Genomic DNA, 23,218 nt, shown 5'->3' with positions numbered 1-23,218 from the left:
TCTCCTTACCTGTCAGCAAGGGGTATAATAACCAGACGGCCAGTGTTCCCCAGGTACTCACAGCCATAGAGAAGTTCAGCATTGACTGCTCTCATGTACAGGTCCCCCTTTGTCCAGTAGTATCTAATGATGAGTGAACATGACATCAGAAAGATAAAACACTGGGTGGCAGACAGTACAGCAGCTCTCAAGGCTACAGCCTGCAGGTTTAGAGACCTGCATATCAAGGGATTTCCTCCTTGAGAGAAGAAAGATAAGGTGACACACTAAGATGGACAGGAGCTCTCACAGGACCTGAAATCAGCTATTTGTCCTGGGTTCAGCGGTAGCAGTCATTTTTCTCCTTAGGAGCTGGTGCAGTGCTGTGGTTTTGGCTTTCAGCCTGGGAACAGCACTGATAACAGTGATGGGTTTAGTTGCTGCTCAGTAAGGTTTACTTTGACCAAGGACTCTCTGAGCCTCATGCTCTGCCAATGAGGACAGGAAGCCAGGAGGAAGCAGAGACAGGACACCTGACCCACACTGACCAAAGAGGTATTCCATACCACAACACGTCATACCCACTATATAAACTGGAGGCAGTCACCCAGAAGGGATAGATCACTGCTCGGGTTGGGCTGGGTATCGGTCAGCGGGTGGCGAGCGGTTGTGTTCTCTTCCCTTGTTATTTCCCTTCTCATTATTATTGGTGGTAGCAGCAGTGGTTTGTGTTATACCTCAGTTACTGGACTGCTCTCATCTCAACCCGTGGGAGTTCCATTCTTTCAGTTCTCCTCCCCATCCGTCTGCTCCCAGAGGGATGGGGAGGAAGTGGGGGGGAGCACCATGAGACCCAGAGCTAGATATCTCCCAGGTATTAGATGTGATTAGATGCAAGGAACAGTTAGGAAGGATGCAGTTTCACTCTGATTCCTACTATCTATTGTTTCAGTTCTCCTCCACCTTTGATTTCGTGGGTGAACCTGGAAAAGTTATCTTTGACCTTGTTTCTGTCTTCAGGTAATGATCATAATTGTCAGTCCTATACATTATTTGAGGTTTATGATGACACACATCTTAATGATTAAGACAGTAAAAACCTGCACTTTTTAACCTGTTTTGGGGCAGGTACTGTGTCTGTCTCTCCTATAGTATTGTTCTGGTTGTATTTATAAGTTACCTAAAGTTTAATGATTGAAAAGTCCCCATCTGCCAAAATCTCACCCTTACATTTTCATACCTGAGTACTCCGCTGTGGGAAAAGCCTGCTGGCCAAATCAGCTTCCAGAGCTTCAGACACCTCCTTTGTCCAGGATGTTTGTATGAAAACAAGGGGTTTACATCACTGCTTCTAACTTGAGTGAAGCAAATAAAATCATAGGTAGGATAACCATTTCTCACTGCCTGTCCAGGATTCAAACCCTTGATTCCTGTTTATTCCAATAGATTCAAATCATTTCCCTTGAGGTCACAAGGGAGTGACCTCAAGGAAAATTTAAGAGTAAAATTTTAACAGTTTCCCCAGTTCCCCAGCATGTCACTGAACGTTCACTTATTCATTCCAGTGGTTTTGCACCAGCTTTGCAGTTCAATTTGCTTTCTGTGTTTCCAAGCTAATGACTAGGAGATTGCTTTTAGCATCTGAGTATTGTGGTGGTGCGAGCTGTGCCTAGCCATAGAGTCTGAGGTCTATTAGGAATAATAAAGGTGAAAAAAACCAGGCTCAGCACCAGCTCCTAAGTAGGGATGAAGGCAGAAACTTCATTCAGTTCAGGCTTGTTCACTCCTTGTCCCTCTTGAGGCTGTCAGCAAAAGTAGAATTCCATCCTAACCAGGTGTCTGTGAGTAGACAGCAAAGTCTGAGCTATTTTCCTTGGCTTCCATGGTGGATGGACAGATGTCTCCAGAGGGAGTGTCACCTCCTCCTAGGATGGGCATCTAAGAGAATGTCCCTAAATTGCCTTTTGCAGATGTCTATTCTCTTGCCCCCCGCATTGTCTGACGGGCAACTGAGGGTGCCCAATTCTGGCTTTGAAATGTCTAAAGTGAGCTTTATTCTGCTCTCGTGAGACCTCCCCTGGAGCATTGTGTGCAGTTCTGGTGTCCTCAACATAAAAAGGACATGGAACTGTTGGAACAAGTCCAGAGGAGGCCACGAGGATGCTCAGGGACTGGAGCAGCTCCCATATGAAGATAGGCTGAGAAAGTTGGGGCTGTTCAGCCTGGAGAAGAGAAGGCTGCGTGGAGACCTCAGAGCAGCTTCCAGTGTCTGAAAGGGGGGTTATAGGGATGCTGGGGATGGACTCTTCATTAGGGACTGTAGTGATAGGACAAGGGGTAATGGGTTAAAACTTCAACAGGGGAAGTTTAGATTGGATATAAGGAGGAAATTCTTTACTGTAAGGGCAGTGAGGCACTGGAATGGGTTGCCAAGGGAGGTTGTGAATGCTCCATCCCTGGCAGTGTTCAAGGCCAGGCTGGACAGAGCCCTGGGTGCCATGGTTTAGTGTGAGGTGTCCCTCCCCACGGCAGGGGGCTGGAACTGGATGATCTTAAGGTCCTTTCCAACCCGAACTATTCTAATCACAGATTCTATGATTCTAAAGTGGGTCTAAATGCGTATCAAAGAATGGTATTCCTTCATTTCACCCCACCCTTTCTAGGCAAACCATGAGGCACAAATATGCAACGAAGAAATGCCAACATTTGCGTCTCTCTGTTTTATCCCCATCAGATGGCAGCATTGAAAGGCGCAGCCTTGCTTCTGTTTACATTCTCATTACAGCATCCTAAACTTAGATTGTTTTGCTCTTTCTTCGCAGAGAGAACGGGAGTGAGCCTCTCCTTTCCCATTTCCTGAACCAGGGGGTGTGATCCAGTCCCCTGACATTCCAGGTTATTTAGGAATAGCAAATCTCTTCGTCTCCAGATATTCACTCAGCCCTTTCTGCACCAGTTCCAGCAGCTGGTTACATCTCTGGAGCTTCTGTAGTAGCACAGGATCAGGGCACAAAGAAATCACCTACAGGAAGAATGGAGAACAGAGGAAGCATCAGTGTTCTGAGCAAGTGGGAGATAAGGAAATGGAGATAATTGGGCTGCCCAGTGATGTTACTGGTAGGATTTAAATGACTCATTCACAGGAGTACTTTCACAGGGATCTGGAGAGGTGTGAGCTTTGTGGGCAAGGAGGGGAAACAGCACTTATGGATGCGACAAGCACATTTCTGGGTTCCCCTAAACACCAACACTTGTAATATGGAATACAAGCGGTGGTGGAGTCCTGGGAAGTGAAGACTGGAGAACAGAAGAGTGCAGAGCACTACTACCAGGACACAAATATGGGTGAAAACAATGGCTCTAAATTTAAAGGATCAGGCTTGAGAAGGAATCAAATGACGTATATCTTATGGGTTATGATTATAGCAGAGCTGGTTACAAGAGCTGTAGGAGGTAGGGAGTATGTGCTAAGGAGAAGATAATGGTGTGGTGGATGCCTTGGTGCAAGGCATCACAGGGAATAACGCTGTTTGGACACTATAAATAAAGGCCAAGTTCCAGGAGGAGAAACCTAGCACACCGCCCTGGACAAGGCCTCATGGTTTAAACAGTGCTGTTCAAGCCCACACCACTACTAAAACAATTCAAAGGCAGCCTCTGTATGAGCACAGCTCCAAGGAGTTTGGCTTTCATCACGGTACACACCTCAAGGTTTTCATTAGCGCTCTTCATGATGTCCCTCCAGTCCTTATCCACTTCCTGGTAGAGCTGGCTTTCCAATGGGAGCTGTCTCTTGATGTCCTCTGAACTAAAGACTGGCTCCAAGTAGAGCCACGAGAGCTGGCACTTCAGCCATTCCTCTAGGACAGCCTAGTGGGAAGCAAGAAGAGCGGCATATCAGGACCCCAGGCTAGGAACCCATTGACAAAACCATGCAAACTGCACACCAGAATGGGTCTGAAGACAACCACAGCACCCACTGCTGTAACGGGGTTAGTTTAGACATGTGGAAGCCAGTACAAACACTCAAAGGGACTTTTCAGTTCTAGATCAAGATTCTGTGCCTAGTGTTTCTGTATTTTACAGAAAATAGCACAATGTAATCATACAGTAAGATGGGGATTTTATTTTGTGGGAAGAGCTTTTGGGGGAAGAAGAATGACAATACAATATGACTGCAGAATCCTCTCTCCTGCCTGATGTACCTCAGCCCCAGCCCCGGATTAAACCATGAAAAGCTCTCTAAACGAAGGAGTGAGAGAATGAATGAAAAGCTGAACATTCAAGCTAGACATCAGGCAGGAAACCCTGTCTGTGAGCCAAGGAGCAAGAGAACTAGGTTGAAAAAACCATCTTCCTCCACTTTAAGGCATAGGAGATTGGAAGGTATGGGGAGCCTGCCCAGCACTGCAAAGCAGCTGAAGTGTTTGCCTCCCTTTCATACTTCCTTAGGCACAGGGCACTGCCTCCCATCCCCTGAGCACAGGCAAGCCCCCTGCCTTAGCAGCAGGTGGGGTTCTCCAGTAATACAGGCAGTGATGTTTGCTGTGCTCCATCAGCTAACCCTCATAAGCCACTTCCCAGAAGCAGATTCATGGGCCTTTAGTGACAGGAATGAATGCAATCAAAAGAAGGGGTAGGAAAAGCAGGGTGTAAGCATGGACAACATCACAGCCAAAACCACACAGTAACTGAATTTTCCCCCGTCACCTGCTGCCTTAGGTCTTATAATAGCATTTCTGTATCTTCATGAGACAAAGCAGCCCATGGCCCAAGCACACCCAGATGGTAAGCAACAATAAACAAAATAAGGTAGTTATGAGTAACAGATAGCAATGCTGCTATGCATCAAAGACCAGCATTTACACAGAGTTCAGCCAGGCTTGTATTGGCATTTTTCTCCTGAAGCAAGATGCTATTTTGCTAGCTGAGTCCTGCTGGGTGCTGTGCATTCAGGTTCTGGTTTGATGAAGACGTGCTGGCATGGTGTGACAGACCCTGCTCCAAGCAGCAGTCTTCCTTGTGATTTCCTACACTGAGATGTGAATGCTTAGCATGGATCTCACAGGGCCTACAAGAATCTGTAAGGTCCACTTAGTGTAATATAGTGTAAAATAGTGTAACAGAGATGCAGTAGGACTGTTCTCAGCAATGGGACAGTCCTGACCCCAACCAAAAGTCTTACAATAGGCAGAAAAAAAGCTGGAATTTCATCTCTGCTGGTTGGAGAATAAGGCTGAGTTTATCCCCTCTTTTACTACAGTCCTCCCTTAACACTGCTTTTCTCCTGATAGTCTTCCTCCCAGTTCCCTAGTAGCAACTGCAGTGCCCATGTTTAAGCATGGCAGCCCAGCCCAGCTGCCTGCCTCTCCCAGGTGTGTGCAGGGAAGAAAGCAGTACCTGTGTAACCTTCAGCTTGCTTTCCCATGCCTTCATCCTTTCCTCAAACGGTTTCCTGAATGGTGAGAGGGACATGCTCCCAACCAAGACAATGTGAGCATCTAGGAGCTCAGAAGCTTCCTCGGTGTTCTTCAGAATAAATGTTCCTGTGTCTTTGTATGGGTCCACAGCAAAACAAACGGAGTTCCATTCACTCTCCATCCTGTTGAGCGCCTGAAACAGAGGGACATACAACTGATACAATGGGCAGTGGTTACCCCAGCTTCCAGAACTCTCTTAATGCCCCTCTCTAGCAAGTGAGAGACTTTTCCTCTTAGATTCCACTGGGAACTGCAGCTGTGTATTTAATGCATGACATACTCAGCAACAGCACCTTTCATCTGCATTGCCCATGGACTCAACACTTCAGTGCTGTCCCAAAAGAAACACCTTGAGGGGAAGAAAGTGCAATTGCATCTCCAGGCCCATTTATGCTAGTAGATGCAGAGAGGCTGCCAGCAAAGTGCCTACTAATGATTATGGTTAACGATAGCTTTGTGAAAGGGGTAGCTATTCGTTGGGTACTTGCCTGAGATTTCAGAGAACAAAAGCTGCCAGAAGGTAATGACTTTCAGTAAAGACCTTAGGTCACATCAGAACTGGTGAACTGAAAGACTAACCTATGGATCTCTAGAGTCAGCAAGTCTTCCTTGACCATTTACTGTGTTAAAGGATTTGCCACCTCCATTTCCAGCCACAACTAATCTCCCTGATGTAATGTTTGAGTGGCAGAATGCAGTCAATTTACTTTAACTTGAACAGTCACTAATCCCATAGTGAGGTGTCAGACCCAACCAGCACATCATCAGGCAGCACTGTTATGCTACAAGTGAAACTGTGCAAGGTGAACTCAACTGTGTGACCATTGCTCCGCTCTTGAAGCACAGCAATCTTCTTACTTTTGCTGCAGAATGTGTCTATTGCTCTGGACAAGAATATCACCCAAGACAATGACTACTTGCTCAACAGAAACATATTTGAGAAGCAACCAAAGCCTCCACAGTCCCTCTCTCCTCACATTCTCAATGGCGTATTCCTTGCCAGCTGCCTCAGCTACTTTGCTGATGCTCTTGATATGGTCCAGCAGGTTCATTTCCAAGCAGCGAGAAACTGGCAGGCTGGGATCTATCTTGATATCCATCTTAAGAGATTCCGACAGCATATCCCAGTGCCGCTCTCTCATACCGGGACTGCACAGCCCTTGAATTAAGGGGACGTAGGGCTTGAATTTGTCAATCTTGTCTCGAAACTCCATTGCCACACCCTGGCAGGCTTTCAGGGAGAAAAACAGAACATCATCAGCAACAAGACTCTGTGAGGAAGTTGGCTTCAGGAAGTTCATAGAAGTAGTCTAAAGCCTGATGTGCTTGTAGATACATGGTAGGTAAACAGCATGGGAGAACACTGAAAAATGCAGGTTGAAGTAATGAGGACACAAAGGTGCTCTCTAAGCATGGCTGCTAAGCAAGGATTCAAGCCCACTCCCAGAAGCAGACCTGCTTATTAGCCCCAAGTCTGCTATAGACAAGTTCATGCTAAGCAGAACTGTTCTTTGGCCTAGAGCTCACTAGAAGATGAGAAGCAAACAAATTTAGTCCCTTAATATGGGCCCCAAGCATGACAAGGTCCCCTCTGACAACTGGTATTTTAGAAGCTCTGGTCCCCATTCCAAAATCTTAACTCTCAACCCAAACTTGTTAATAAACTGATCGCACACCACCCTAAATAGAAGATGGGCACTACATCTCAGAGATAGAAGTAAACTAGGATCAGAGCCAGCTATGGACATGGAAAGCAGGCAGGAGAGGCTCTGCTACCCTATGGCCACATTAAAGCCAAAGGTACTTCTGCCTCACAGAAAGGACACAGTCAAGGAAAAGGATTTGATCTCTGGGGACATTCTGGAAGCCCACGTCTCTACACTGTTCACATCCTGCCCTTTTTCAGCTTGTGCTATTGTGAATAAAGCAACGGACAGGCAAAGAGCACAGGACTTGACTCCTTTCCAAAACCTGGCTACATACAGTATGTGCCTCCTTTTATTGCACCCTGTGTGGTCGCACCACACAAGCACAGCAAGGATCTGAGCACCTCACACTCCCTGCTGGGTGCTATGCAAAGAAAAGGCAGCCTCAAGGATGCAGCTCATATTTAACCAGGTGCCAGGGAATATTGAAATGAGTATGAGCAGGTATTCTTAGTATTTCTGTTTACCATAATGATTCATAGTTACTCATGCATCCACTCATCACCTCCTCCATTGGGGCTGATTCATGGCATTGTTTAAGAGCAAGTTCAAGTTAAAAAGGATGAATCAAAACTCTCCCACTGCAGAACATATTTCAATCTAAGCCATCTGGCACGAGATTTTAGAATTAGCTCTAGAGGATGACCAGCACATCTCTGAGAATCATGGAATGGGAAGTTAAGCTACAACTGAAGCCTCCGTTCCAGCTTTACTAGGAGGCATGATTAAAAGGCCTTCACGTGAATAGCAAGGGCTGGATGTGATCATCTGAACTTCATACACATTCAGGCAGGCAGGAAAACAGTTATTACATTCCAAAGATCATTTCCAGACTTTGCAGTCTCATCTTATTCATAACGAAATCAAGAGCTCCTCTGGCTTCCCATTAAATTCATTGGCCAATAGAGAAAATAAGATTGGCCAAGAAGATGGCACCCAGAAGACTCAGATTCAGGTTCCTTTGCTGCCTGACTTGCGTATGGGCTTAAACCCACATGTCTAGCCAGTAGGCTACATAGTGATTCTCTATGACTAATCTGGATTCTTTCACTTTATATAAATAAGTAAATATTAAATGCAAAATAAGAGGGTGGCTTTTATTTCAGTACTGTCTTAGGAACTGGGTATAAAAGGGATTTGCAGCCTGATTGTTTCCACGTTAAACTGGTACTTCAAGCAGCAAACTAAGATCTAGATGTGAGTAACCACAGCTCCAGAACAAAAGTAGAAAATGACCACTAGCATTTTCTCAACTGACTCTAATACACACAACGCATCTATGTGACATCCTGACAATCCCTGTTCAGAACACCCTGTGACATGCCTCACAAACATTGCTGATATGCCCCAACCTCCTTTCTCCAGACCATGTATCTACCTGATGAATCCTTCAACTGCCTCACGCATCTCTGCATTGTCTTGAAAGAGCCATTGACGATCTTTTCTATCTGCTCAGAATCAATTTCCATGAGAGGACCACTCATCCATTTCTCATACTGATGCGTCCAGTCTGACACTGTTTTCCAGAGGTCATGGTATGGCTGGAAGTCCTTAACCATCCTGGATAGCCCACTGTACTTTGGAAAGAGAGAAAAAGCAAGCATAAGCAACAAGTGTATTCTGCTCAGGACGACAGCTTTTATGTCAAAAGGCCAAAAAAGGCACAATTGTTTTTTGGATCTCAAACAAGCAATGGGAAAATGTGTACTTCAAGAGGCTGGACCGTACTACGTTTTCCTGGGACCACAATGTAGATTCCAAGGGAGAGCAACTAGCAGAGCTGCGCTTCCCACAGTCAGGCCAAAATGGGTCTAGTGGAACTGTGCCTGCACCATTTGTTGGGCATGAAAAGCACTCTCCCACTTGCTTCTACACGTGCTCTGCTGTCGAATGAGACTTTGATGGGCAGTTCACACACAACCAACGAAAGCACACATGCTTTCACTGCGCATCATATAGAAATCATATAGAAATTTGGCTCCTTACAGTGAAGGAGAAGGAACCACAGACTGAGGAGTAAAGGATCATGTGAAGGGTACTTCTGCTCTGCAGCCAGCCTGGGCTGAAGGTAGATGGCAATGATTCATTGGCAGCTGAACAGCTACTGACAAAATGAGTGTTTGCAACTATGTGAAGTGTTGCTTTAGGAGAACACTCTACAATGGAAGCCCAACCAGCTGCCTGCACGTCTATGTAACAGCAGTAATAGCCTTACAGAAACGGATGCATCTCAGCTGCTGTTTCGAGACAACCCCCCATGCAATTTCTCCTCATTAACATCACTCAGATCTAAGCACGGCCACACAAAGTCTCTCACAGTGGCTGGATCAGGCACATAAGCAGCTTTACACATTTGTCTGGCATCAGATCTTCTGTGCCACAGTGGAGTGACGGAGCAGTGTGGTCACCCTACACTCTACAGAGCACCTGATCAGATGAATCGGGAAAGCATGAAGGATGCCTTCCTGAGGAACTGTGCCTCATTATTTGCTCTACCACCTAGAAAACCCAACCAAGATGCGAGTCCTGTAGGTACAGGACCTGACACTTACATTAGTAACTTTGATCCCCAAAATTCTTTCCCTGTTGTTGTAGACAGCTGCCAAATCCTGAAGCTCCTGCAGCTGCTTCCTGACCTCCTCTGCTTTGTTAGCCAACTCATTAGCTTGGCTAGCATCCGCCTGGATGGAAAATCCACCTACAGTCAGCTGGAAGAGAAAAGGCAGGCATGAGATGTGGTTCTGAGGCTGAGTACTGCCTCTGGAGAGCTCAGCTTCCTGGTGTGCTTCATAGAACCATAGATGCTCTTTGTTACAGTCAAAGGCAAGATTTCTATGCTCAGAATTTCACCTCTCCCAACCCAATTCCAATTCTGTTTAGACCACAACATAAGCAGTGAGGAGAAGCTATAACCAGTGCTCAAGTGGTTCAAAGTGCAGATGTGATGACCAGATGCTTTCGTCTTTGTGACAATAGTTAATCCCTGAGGAACAGGAGCAGTAAGTCTGTGCCCAAATGTCTTGCCACAGCATTTATAGTGTCATTAGGTACAGAATCAGGGAAGTGAAAGCAACAGCTCCACTAGGTCACTGGGTTTGTTCCCAAGAACTGTTTAACAACACATACTGGGAGCTTCTCTAATAACTTCCCTGTTTTGGTTTGGTGGCTTGGTTTTGTTTGCTTGTTTGGGGGATTTCATTGTTGGGTTTTTGTTTCTTTCTTTTGTTAAGCCAGTGTTGTGGTATGGTACTGGGAGGCTGTTTCCAAGATAATCTCTGTCACCGACTAAAGCCTTTCCAAGGCAACATTTTTAATCTGGATTTAAGAATTTCTGGTGAAAAAAAATCAAACTCAAATCGTTTCAGCAGAAACCAGCTCAGAACTCTGCCTCTGTTTCAGGGTCTTTCAGGAGCTCCCTGACTAAATACTGTATCCTTCCCCTTGATGGCAGCACATCATGGGAGATGCTCTGCAGGGAACTGATTACACTGCTCAGAAAAAGGAGGTGTATGTGTTGCCCGAGCACCGGGAATTGGAATATTGTATCTTCAGGAACACTTTCCCAGTGAAAACTGAGGATTTCTGCAAATAGTATTGCTTTTTACACAAAAATGAAACCCTTCATCAAAAGCCCAACTTCCAATAAATTACAATGGGTGTGTGAGTGTGTGTATGTGTATGTGTGTATAATAACTTTTGGTCCAACAGTATATTGACCTAAAACCTAATCTGACTTAAATACCATCTGAAAGTTTCCCCCCTGGCTGACCACAAGAGCTTCAGGGTGCCTTTCTCTGGACAGTTTCTTGTCAGGGGCTTATTTACCTTCATCTTTTCCAGTTTGTTTTGAAAGCTGCTCTGGTCCAGGACATGTTCTTTATGAAACCTGTTTGCATCCTTCTGGTGCTGCTGCCGAAGGGACTCGGCTTGCTTCCTTATTTTCAATGGCCAGTAACTTGCAGTCCACCTGCATTCACATGGTGTGACCAAACAAACAGCAAAACCAGCAAGAGAGAGAAGCTTTCAGAGCATATGTTTGAAATCCTAAAAATAACAGAATGAGAAGCCAAATCCCACCAAACAAGGCAGCTCGACAACAACAGCAACACATGTGGTTTCAACAAAACAGGTTTTCCAGCTTGTCTTGTTGATATGCAGTCCTTGTGACTAGGCTATTCAATTGGAGAGGGCTGGGGAGAAGTGGAGGGCCTTTCTAAAAGGAACAAATCCACTATGCTGCTGAAAAGCTAGGAGACTGCAAAATAACAGTTGGCATCCAGAGGGGATGTCTGGTTTTGAATGTATTCACAAGGAGCTGAAAAAAAATGAGGTCACAGCCTTGGCTTATGGCTTTTCAGGGCTACTGAAAAAGCCAGGCTCCTGTTGAGCAGGGCAGTGAGGGGCCAGGGTAACCCAGATACAGCTAGCCAGGCTCCCGCAGAGTGCCCTGGGCAGTCGGAAAGGCTGCACAGAGTGGCTGCTCATTCCAAGGCAGGCTCCTCGGCTCTTGCTCACCCATAGCTCACCCATGACTTAGGGGCTATATGTCTATCAAGGGCTCTGCATTGCCATTTGGACTTGTTAGCTTGTGTGCAATGCCAGATGCAAGCTTTACAGCATCACACTCGAGCTCACACCCCTTGCAGTGCCTGGGAATGCAGCAATGTTCTACTAATTCTACCTGTGCCAGGCCTGGTCAGTGGCCATACAGCTACATCCATGCTAGGGTGTCCTAGAGCTGAGCTGCTTCCCTGGTTATTTTGCACTCTGTATCCCATGTTTCTGGTTTCAGGTGTGCTCTGCACAAACTCACTCAAGTTGCAGACACACTGGACCAAGCCCATGCCATATCAGAGCTGCATCCAGGGCTGAGCTGACTTCAGAAGCTGTGTTGCTGTGTTTGTGAGCTGCCTCTGCTATTGGGACACATAGCCAAAGGTAAAACTAAGAGGAGGCTGCATGAGAAAGGAATGCAATAATAATGCAGGGTTCATGCTCCTTTCCAGTCCTAAGAAGACTCTGGGAGTGTTCCTACCTTGAAAGTATTCATTCACTTTCAGACACAGACTAAACCCTGCATTTTGAGACCTTACAGATGTCTCAAAAAAAACCCCAAAACCAAACCAAACCCCAAGAGAAAATATCTTTAATACATTTAACAGGTTAATAGCTCCCAGTTTGCCTTGCCCCAGGCCAGAAGGCAGCATGAACCCACACTTCTCTATAAACCTCATTTCAAGAATTCAGTGCTCACACAGTCTGAGAGACACTTAGTTCTGCTGGAGCTCTTGCTAGACACATAGCCCCTAAAGCACTAAGAATGGTAATTGCTGCAAAGTGTCCCACTTTGACAATGGGAGAAACGCCTTATGCTCACTTGTTACTGAAATCTTCGTTGGTAAGGTTGTAAGAGAATTCCTCCATGATCTCGTAATCGTTCATGACTTCAAGTATCAGCTTCTGCACAGGGTGAAAGACAAAAAACAGACACCTGTAGACTATCCTGATTCCAACCCTCTTGTGTGCACCCCATTTTCATGAGATGCCTTTGAAGAGTCGCACAAGCTTAATGTGATGCAGGCTACTTCTGTGCTGTGTGAACAGTGGGAATGGATTTATAACCCCTTGTTCTGTGAATGATCACACCATCACCCTCTGTTCTATATGGATGAAAGGAAGTATGAGCTAGTGGATAAAGCACTGGACAGAAATTGAGTGTTTTGGGTTATCTACCAGGCTCTTTCTTTGGTATGGGCAAGTGAGTTTACAGCCTGAAGCCTTTGTTTCCCATTTGTTCAGCTGGGAGAAGACCTACACTTCAAATAAATCTGAAATAGCTCAGCACTAGACCGTCCTATCAGAAGAAATACGTTACCAGCACAATGAGCATTTGGTAGCAGAAGTATTTTCCTGAAAACAACATTAATTTTTAGAAGGCAGCTATTCAATACACGATGTGGAATGGATCATGAAGGTAGCAAAAAGCATACATAAGTCTTCTAGGCAAGATTTTTAACTGCTCTTTTGAATAGATATTTAAATTCATGACGTGTTATTTAAATATACAAATCCTGCAAATTATGAAAATACAAAGCCAGAAATCTTATGGCATTGCATGCAAAGACATCTAAGCAAAAAATCAGAGTTCTGCTTCTGAGACACCACACATTGCATTAACAGATTCCCTCCTCACTTCCCTTGGTGCTCCTTGGCCAGAAGGAGAGCAAGCCCTACCTCCTGCACAGCCAGCTGCTTGGGGATGCTCTTCATCCACTCCTGCAGCCCAGTCAGCTCCTCAATATTGTTTGGTTTCTCATGCATTCTGCAGCTGGTGGCTTCATACGTGTTGCAGATCTGCAGGAGGTCACAGCAGAGAAAAGACCATCAAAAAGTCATTAACTGCAAATGGGCAAACTGGAAAACCTGCAATGATCTACCCGGTTCCCATTACGAACTTGGTCTAAAATGATGAGTACACAGCCCTGTTCTGTCTTTTTCTTTTCTTTCTGCTCTTTGTCTTTCTCCATCCATCTCATTTGACCTCAAACAAAATGAGGACAAAAAAAGAGGAAGAGAAACAGCAGGTATGTAGTTGAAACTATGACAATAACAGATTCAGGGAACCCTCCAGCAGATGCAATTGTCTGCATTCCAGTTACCCTCAGAGGTAGCAGAAGGACCTTGCAGTTGTCTACTAGGCAGATATGTCAAGGTGTTAAGAATTTTGTCTCAAGAGATCCAGCTTTCAGGCCCACAATTTATTAAGTATATTTAATATTTTATTTGGTTGAGTCTCTGTATCTTCCCCTGGTTGGGTTTTATTTCTTAAATAATCCCATTGATGCAGTCTTTAAAATGTCTTCATTAAAGTGGCCTCAGTTGCTGTCTTTTGGCCATTTCACAGACACAGCAACTCCAAAAGCAGGACAAGACAGGACACTGACACATAATCTGTTGAACCAGGTAACTTACACTCTCCACCCGCAAATGGAGGTTTTTAGCCAGTATATCCAACATGGAAGTGGAAAGCGCTTTGTATTTTGCAGTCAGATTTTGCTTAACAGCTTCTGTGCTGACACGGAAGGGACCAATGACAATAGAAACAGGTAGAGTGCTGTTCAGGTTCTCCTTTTCTGCCAAGTACATGTGTACTATATTCCTCACCTCCTGGGCAGATGGACATCGCTCTTCATATTCTCTGCAAATAAAACCACCAACAAAAAAGGTAATGTAGAGCCATAAGATTATTTGAGCAGCCAGGATATTCAGAGGATGTCCACACATGTCTGCCCAAAGGATCAAGGCAGTAAAGTAATACTATGTTCACTGTTATTAAAACACCCATCTATTTGAAGGTATACAACTTTCTGTAAACACAGACCGAGAAGGTACCAGTGCCTTCTAGACTTTGCAACCAAAGATACGCTACATAGGAAGTGTTTGCATCTGTCAAGTACATGAGCTCTACCTTTACCATACAGTAAAGACATTCATGTAAAGTCCACCCATTTAGGTGACCAGCCTGCACTGAAGGCTTTGCTTCAGTGTCTCCACTGCTACAGTTACCAGTGCCAACCAGAGGAATCCAAGCTACCTATTGCCTTCCTGAACTGCAGCAGCACAGACCAGCCCTCAGTTTCAGAAGATGTGTATACAAGACATGGAGCTGGTATGTAACGGAGAAACACTACTGGGGTGCAAGGGAAGGGACAGACTCAAACCTACAACAGGTTTTAAAGCACAATAGGTTTGGAGTCGAATAAGAGCACAAAATCTTTTAGCTGCAGAAAAGCTATGGAAGAGATGAGAAAGGTAGTAAAACAAGAGGAAGGGGAGAGACAAGATGAAAGCGTGGGTATAAACAGGGCAAGATCAGGAGGCATCTTGGTGGAAGGCAGGCACTTCTGTGTGTTCTGGGAAGAGACAGGAATTTATCACATAGGACTCATAAATTAATCCCAAATAACAACAAAGGGCTTAATTTCCACTGTTAGTAGAAAACATGAGGCCTAAAAAGACCATTCAAGTACCAGAGGCAGCACGGGTGCAGAGAGTTTTGGCAGTGAAAGCAATGAGGCTGAAACAAAAGAAAACATTACTTCTACAGAATGTTGTCAGCCCGAACAGACACTATTTGAAGGAGGTCAGAGTCAAGTATGCTAACTGTATTTTCAAACAGGATGAGTCATTTTTAGGGCCATTAATATCTCCAATTACACTTGCAAACATGACAGGAATGTGACTGCTGTCAGAGGCAGGACAAAATTCTCACTGCCATCACCAGTGTCCCCTAAAAGCATGGACCACTGCCCATGGCTGAAGTCTGCCTCTGATAGATGCCTCATCTCACATCTGAGGCACGTCACACTCAGAACAAGTCCCACATTCTCATGCCCATTCACCCAACAGCTTCTGAAAAGGCTTCCACTTGGACTGCAGGTACCTTAGCAAGGACTGGATGTCATTGTCATTTAGCTCCAAGAACTTCTCGTATCTCTTGGCATAGGCATGGAGAGGGACCATTGCCATTTGAATGGCAGAGCGCATGGTCTCACGTAACTTCTTCACTTCTGGTTCGTGCAAGCCCACTGAGTCAAGCAAAGGTGTGCCTGTGATAGCTACGTTCTCCAGCACATACTGGAAGAGGAAGGAGAGAGATCTTTCATGACCAGGAGAGATAACCATGGCTGCAAGGGGTGAGGGAATCACCCGTGGCACCTTTGGGAGCTCATGCAGTCTTTCTGAACTGTGGCAGGGATTGTATTCTTCCCACCAAAAAAGGAGGCTCTAGGGAGATGGGTCTTTCACAGTAACAGGCAGGATGCACATGCAGAAGAGATCTGCACCAGATTGACAGCACTGGAAAAGGTGCTATTTCCTTTATGAATCTGCTTTTACCAGCTGCCATTCATTAGGGTAACCAGGCTACTTGGGACCTGTCTGCACAGAACCTGCAGCACCAAAACAGAGATTGCAACCACTTAAAATAGCTACAGGGTTGGGGAGCTTGCAGAAATCCTGTCAGAACAGGACAGCATTAGCGCAGTGTTGTGCCCAAATTAACTGGATTTCCAACTATCTACTTCTATAAGTCCCTCCTTCAGTACAAGCTCAGTGGTGTCTATGGCAAACTGCAGTGCACTGAAGCTTGCACGACTGTATCCCAACTGCATCCCCAGTGCAGTTCACCTTGTCCAGCTGTGGGACAGTGTGTGTGGCCAGGATTCCCTCATCAAACAGAGAAATGAGGGACTCCTCAAAGCTGTCCGCAGGGGGGCTGAAGTGGATGCCGCTGGTGTCTAGCACAAGGTCTGTTAGGAAAAGCGGATTCCTCAGAGGCCTGCAGTGGGAAGAGACGAGGAAGAACAGGGATGTTTTGTGAGACAATGGCACGCAGTTATATTGCTCTGGTGCTGATATTAAAATGCCTGCTGGACAGGAAAGCAGAGAAGAGGCAGACTGTCCCATGGAGATTAAGGTATGGAACACTGCATTCTGAATTTACCACCAAAGACGTTTAGAACTGTTGTCTCTGAGAGGCAAAGGAAGTGTCAATCATGACATACTAAGACCCCCAAAAGTCATAGCCTTATCTATGAATTGGAGCTGCTTTATAGAAAAAATAATGCAGATGCTCTTCAAACCAAGCATCCAACATCTCAAATCTACTCCTACAATGCACCTTCTAGCAGCTATACACAGTACCTCCCAATCTGGTACATTATCAGTGTGGCTCAGGATCAGCTGAAGTCAGTGTCAAGACTTCCACAGATTTCAAGGTAAGAGCTCTCATGTGAGTGGCAGCTTTTTACCTATTCTTCCTGTTTTCAGTTTCTAAACCTTCCTTTTTTCATACCATAAAGAACAGAAATCTTAAATCGATACGCAGTGGAACAGAATTCTAGGCACTGTGACAACCCAAATCTGGTGTTATTTAGCAATCCCAGCCTAGATGCTACTCCTGGAACAAGCTAGATCCTACTCCTCAAATAGGCACCAATGCCTCCTGGTATTTTTGCTGGCCTCCAGGAAAAAAAAGCTACTAGTAATTATTTGCTGCTCTGAGAAAGCTGGAAGTGGCTGATCTTCAAAACACTATGGGAAGTAGCATCATCCCCCTTGGTTCTGAGGGGCTGCCTATATCACTAACGGCAGCTTGCGATCTGTACTGACAGAGCAGCCAGCTCAGTGCCATTCTTCCACACTCAACCAGATGTGTCAGGTTGAGAACTGGAGGAAACAGCCCAGCCTAAGGTCCCCACACAGTACAAAGCTTGCCTGTACAAACAATAGAAAGACACCGGCTCTGTTCTTTCCACCCCTTTTTTCCCTCCCTTCCTTACCTGTAGGGACTATTGATGAGGTCATCTCCCCATTTCATGTCCTGTGAGCAATTCAGGACACCGTGGCAAGCATCCAGCACAAGCTGGGTGAAGCTGATCAGTGAGTTCTGGACCAGATACCTCAGAGCGTCCTGAAGCATGAATCTGATGCGGTTCAGCAGCTTACGCAGGTAGACATCCCAGTTGGTCTGTTCCAGTTTGTACCAGTCTGTGCCTGCTTCTTTCAAGCTGCTCGTTATTGCAGTCCTTAGAGTATGGATCCAAGTATTCTTGAGAAACATCTGAACCTAGGGCAGAGTGAGAAAAGCAAGCTGTGTAATCCCCTAAGGATGACGGGAAAGCAGTATCACAAGGTTAGCTGCTGGCTGGGGCTGCTGGACCTTTCTCTGCTGTGAAAGGCAACCCTTCTTTCAGAGCTGGGGCAGCTAAACAGTGGCTTTCAAATCCATGCACACAAATGTGGCATCTGAACCTGACCATACAACTCCTTCGCTGACAAAAGACCTACAGAGAAAGCACCTGATGTGAAGAAGCAGGAGTGCTCTATTCTTTCTTTTGATACACAGTGTTTCCTCTTTGTTCTCTTTTCTATGCAGCAGTATCCCCGGAGCTGCCTGGGTCAGGGAAGTTGTGTAGACAGTATGATGAGCAAGGAATGGACAGGATATGGTCTTCTTGTGACAAGCGAGGAGAAAGAGGGGGAGAAGCCAAGGGCAGCAGCAGTCTGCAGTGGTTTCATTTTGCTCCACAGGTAGAAGCTGGTTGTGGGTAATAGAACAACCTCAGTCACCCAGTGGATGACAGCACTGCCCCGCTATAGCAGCATGGGACTGGGAAGGGCCAGCTCGTGCCCTCTGCCACTGATTTAGTGTGCAACCCTGTGCAAGCTCCTGTGTGTGGCTGCCTCCAGGGTGCAATGGACTGTCCTCATCTGGAGAGCAAAAAGATCTGCTGAGGGTTAGCACAAAGTTGCAGGTTTTTGTTCTGGTCTGTTTGCTGTCATTGAAAGTGGTGTAATTAAATACATGAAGAACACAGGGTGTAGAAATGCATTATCCCCGTGAGTGCTGCAGGGGAAAACAAAGCTCTTGTGGCTTGCAGCTGGACAGACAGAGAAATAAAACCTAAAACAAAAAGGAAACTCTTGAGTGCCACCAGGATTGTTAGCTGCATGCAAACCAGGAGGAGGAAAGCCCATTACTCCCCGCATCCCAGTGAATTTGACACACATATGCAAAGTCCTCCCTGCTCCACCCACAGCATCTCATTTGAAAGCTCATCCATTTCCATCCAGGGAATTGCTCTGCAGCTGGTACATCTGCCTAAGACACACTGCCGGCCCTGCTGGCTGCTCCATGTGCTCACCTCAGTGAAGGTCTGAGTCTGGATCTGGTCGAATTCCTCCAAGCAAACACACTTGGCCGAGGCTGTGTTAAACAGAGACATGATGGGGACCTTGTTGCACTCATCTTGCACCTCTGTAAGGAGAAGGATGACTTCCGGCCTCTTCAGGAGGGAGACAAAGGTGAAATCTTCCTTTTGTTTCTTAAAAGGATAGTGTGGGATACAGACGAGCCCTGGCACCAAGAAAGAATATTACTGCCTCAACAGCCATCCCAGCTTCTGTTTAAGAGTACAGCTCCCTTGGGGACAGTGCTTGGGAAAAGGACTCTCCTCTGATGCATAGGCCTTACCCTATAGCAGCTTCAGCAGATAGCTGAGTGAAAGCGAGTCTCTGCTCTGCAGCAGACACCCATCAGGGGCTGAGGGACTGTCTTGGTTCCTGACCTTCCTATGGCTTTGGCCATGGAAAAGATCACAGGATTTGAAGAATCATCCCACTGAGGCTTCAAGGCACAGCCGAGTCATCTCATCTGTGAGAGGCTACCTGGGGACCACCTCGAGGCTATCCTTGCACAAGGGGACTGTGAAGGGCACAAAATACCACCTTTTACTGTGGCCATTATCCTCCAGTTTGAGACTGGGAAAGCCTGATCTCTCTTCCACGTATGAGGTATGGCACAGCTGAGCCAGCCCAAGCACAGTGCAGAGCAGGAGGCAGTTAAGCTAATTACACTGCCTGCATTTGGTGCCATTAAGGGTACACCTGCAGAGTTACTGCAGACTTGCTGATGGATGATAATGTGCTATACTGAGGTAACACAAACATGCAAATATACCCTAAAAAAGAGCAGACATACTCAAGTCTCATCTAATCACCTGGCATGGCCCCTTATGAGCCCTAACCATTAACATGAACCTAAAAGTTTCTACAATAAAGTGTGAATCCTATCAAAGACAAGAGGTCCCACAGCCATGCTGAATTCCAGCTGCTTCACCGTGTTCCATACCTTTCTCTGGTACTTTCTCCTCCTCTTTGTCTGGCAAGGTGACATAAGAAAACATCTCAGGTTTGGAAGCGACAGTTCTGTCAAAACTGATCTTGTTCATGGTACGTTCATAGTCTAATCTCACTTCTTTCTCCAGGCAACACACATGGTCTAATATCCTATTACAAGACATGGGAACAATGGGAACTCAAGGTATCTGAGCAGAAACATGTCTGGAGCTTTACTGCAAACCCCATCCTTCCCTCCCTCCCTCCTGGATTTCATAACCCTGAAGTTCACCTACTGCACCAGGAGAGCTATGCAGACAATGAAGCAGCCAGCAAAGCTATCAATTAGACATGTAATGGCAGAGGTGAGTGGGAACCTGAGGACTGTGACTGCAGCCTTCTCAAGTGCCTTTTCAACTCAAAGCAAAACCTCCACTGGGGAGAAGCATTACAATGGCAAGGGGAAATTAGAACTGGGGAAGCTAGCTGGTAGTTCTGGAAAAGCTGGGCTACCCAAACTGTCCTCCCAACTGCCTCTTGCTGAACACCTCTTGACATCAGGTTCCTCAGCCAGAACATGTGGGTAAGTGCTGAAAACCTGCTTTATTCGTAGGAAAAACAAAGGAAATCATCATACTCCACCTCAAGCAGAGTACTCTTCTCTAAGCCTGTATTTCTGCTCAGAGACTGATTCCTAGTCTCTAGCTTAGGCTGGCAGACCATTCAGCCCTTCACACCTTCCTGTCTCTGCGCAGGGCAATCAGTCATGGCTGATTCCCACCAATGGCTCATGATTCATCAGCGCAGAGACTCTTAAAGCATCTTCCTGATACAAACTGCATCTTAAAGAGACATTCGATTCTATCCAGGTGGAAATATCCTATTCTATCTGCATCACCCTGTGCAGATCAGCTTTTGATTTGTTTTAGCAGCTATTAATAGACAGAAGAGTCACCAGCAGCCAACTCTCTGGAGACAGCTGGTGGTCTGCAGATCAATCCAGCAATGATGGATCTGTTCCCTGGAAGCACAGGGAGACAGCAAGGTCAACCATGCCATTTCTGTCCAACCATCCTGCTGTTGAATGCCACCTAATTGCAGGCTCATGGATCTGCATACGAAAAATACATCTATTTCACCTGGGAATGCTGACAGATCACCCACCCTGTACATGTGCTCCTGGAGCTCTTGTCATACCCACTTCTGATGACGCTCTGGGAAGAGGGTGGTGTGCATGTGCACAGGCTGGAAGGCAGAGGAGATCCACGGTCTATGAGCTGGACACTCAAGATCTGCCTCCACTGCCACTTGTTTTGTAGCCCTATAAAGTCCTACAGCATTAATGGACTGAAGGCTGAGGTTCCAGACATGTGCTTGATACCTTACCTCTTCTCTGCTTTCCTCAGTTCAGGAGTGTTCATAGCCAAAAGCTTCATTCTCTGCAGACTCTCCTCCCTGATGCTATTTAGGCCATCTGTGGGCATGCAGTCCACATACAAGTTATACAGAAGCAGTGCCTGCGTCTTCTTACGCAAGCTGTCAGCAGAAACTACTCTCTGTGCAAACACCCGGGGATCTTCAGCCAGAAACAACAGGCAAACACGCGGCACCCAGTACTGACATGGCAACAACGGGGCTCTTCCTGGGAAAGGAAAGCAAAGCTTACAGGAGTCTACAGGGAAAACGAAACTCAGAATGGCTTGGGTTTCACACAGCAGCTTTTTGATGGGCAATATAACTGGGCTGGCTTACTGGAGATCAAACTGAGGGGCTGAAGTTGAAGACGGCAAGAGGCAAGGAGCACAGAATTAGCAGTATCTCCAAGCCTTTCAAGAGGGGGTACTTCATCTTAATCTGTCCACGTTCCCCTTCAAGATGGTATTGGCCTAGGAAGACCATCATTTAACTGTTCTTGCAGGCAGAAAAGATGGGAGACAGAGAAAAAAGGAAGATGCCTCCAAAGGGAAGACCTCAAATAGGTTGTCAAATTAAGGTGTGGAGTTCTCTCCCTTGGAGGATTCTCTGGACAGGTTGAGCAGACCTGTGTCAAGAGTGGTAACAGGGAAAGGAAATAAAACGAGGTCTTGATGTCCCTCCCGTCCCCACCTAAGATGGTGTACTTCAGAGTATATGCCAGGTCCCAAAGGGCCCTACTCAAAACACACCTTCTGAAGTTACTTCTCCATTGAGGATGTGTCTCCCTTCCTCATTCCGCATCATCCCATTCTTGGTTTTATGGACCAAGTAGAGTTTTGTCTTCTTGTCGTAATCCAGAACACCAACATCAATCCACTGGTAGATTAATTTCGGGTTTTTAGGGTCCTCTGAGAGAATCAAGGATTAAAACAGACTTAGCCCATTCTCCTAGGGGACTACAGCAAAAGGACTTTCCTGATCAGAGTGGTGATGCTACATTTACTAGTTTGAAACTCGGTCAATCTCTTATGATTTCTGCTGCAATCAAGTAAATAACAAACTCAGATCATACAGCTTACTATTTCCAACTGTTTGCACACACCAGAGCCCTTTGTTTTCCTCCTCTTATCTCTGTGGGCTCCTTGTGGACCATCTTCCCACCTCCTGCTTCAGGCACTCCCACTCACTCTTTCCAGCTATAGCCTCATATTTGGGTCCTGTGTGCCCCTAACATCTCGTCTCAGCCCATACTTGGGGACCTCTCTCTTCCCAATTCCTTCACCCCTTGATCTAGGACCCCTTATGACCCACATGGGCTCTGGTGATCCCATTCCCCTTCCCCATGGGTGGTCCAGCCCTGTGTCTCCACAAGCTCTCATTCTTCTCACTGGGAGTGGGTGTAAAACCCTGTATGTTCTCCTCCAATCTATTATTTCTCCAGGTCATTCCCAGGGCTTCTAAGTCTTAAATATTCAGATCCTGTTAAAAGCTGGGAGCTGCTAACCTGACAGATATATATCAAGATCAATATAGATACAGGTCAGGATAGCGTTACATTGAGGTTGAGAAGGGATGCTATTAACCACTGGTCTGAACTACAGGAATTTGCAACAGCCCTGGCACTATACAGACATCAGCAGTCTCACCTTCCTCAGGGCCCAGGGGGGCTGACTACAGCTGCGAGCTGCACTCAGCCATCACATGCTGGCTGGCTGGGATTCCACACAGCTTCTGCTTTATGCTTAGGTTCTGCAGACAGCCCTGCCTCTGGAGGATGCTCCAGAGCTGTAGTCAATATGCATGCCAGTTCCTATGCTTTAAAGCTAGTGCACTTGTGATGATATCAGCTGCAGCCATAACTGGACATTCATACAGCTGTACCTAGTGATGCCTTCTCACTGGGAAAGCTCTGGGTGACAGGAAAACAATGTCACATCATTTAATTTGCCTCAGATT

The 23,218-nt window shown here is 46.1% G+C and overlaps 1 protein-coding gene across 1 annotated transcript in view; it reads right to left on the bottom strand.

Moving 5' to 3' along the window:
- Positions 1–23,218, bottom strand: part of DNAH1 (dynein axonemal heavy chain 1) — a 42,101-nt gene that overhangs the window by 13,039 nt on the left and 5,844 nt on the right. Inside the window, 16 exon segments of the mRNA XM_061346896.1 lie at positions 3,685–3,849; positions 5,380–5,592; positions 6,437–6,690; positions 8,544–8,742; positions 9,718–9,873; positions 10,991–11,132; positions 12,543–12,625; positions 13,400–13,519; positions 14,138–14,363; positions 15,609–15,802; positions 16,355–16,505; positions 17,509–17,795; positions 18,874–19,085; positions 19,860–20,017; positions 21,233–21,488; positions 22,012–22,170. Of these exon segments, the coding sequence (XP_061202880.1) occupies positions 3,685–3,849; positions 5,380–5,592; positions 6,437–6,690; positions 8,544–8,742; positions 9,718–9,873; positions 10,991–11,132; positions 12,543–12,625; positions 13,400–13,519; positions 14,138–14,363; positions 15,609–15,802; positions 16,355–16,505; positions 17,509–17,795; positions 18,874–19,085; positions 19,860–20,017; positions 21,233–21,488; positions 22,012–22,170 (2,975 nt within the window).

This window comes from Neopsephotus bourkii, unplaced genomic scaffold (genome assembly GCF_033783945.1).
Source record: "Neopsephotus bourkii isolate Nb327-2 ecotype Australia unplaced genomic scaffold, CSIRO-AGI_Nbou_v1 NB_284, whole genome shotgun sequence".
NCBI lineage: Eukaryota > Metazoa > Chordata > Aves > Psittaciformes > Psittacidae > Neopsephotus > Neopsephotus bourkii.
The sequence above is the reverse complement of the archived record's forward strand: the minus strand, read 5'-3'. Positions and strand labels throughout refer to the sequence as shown.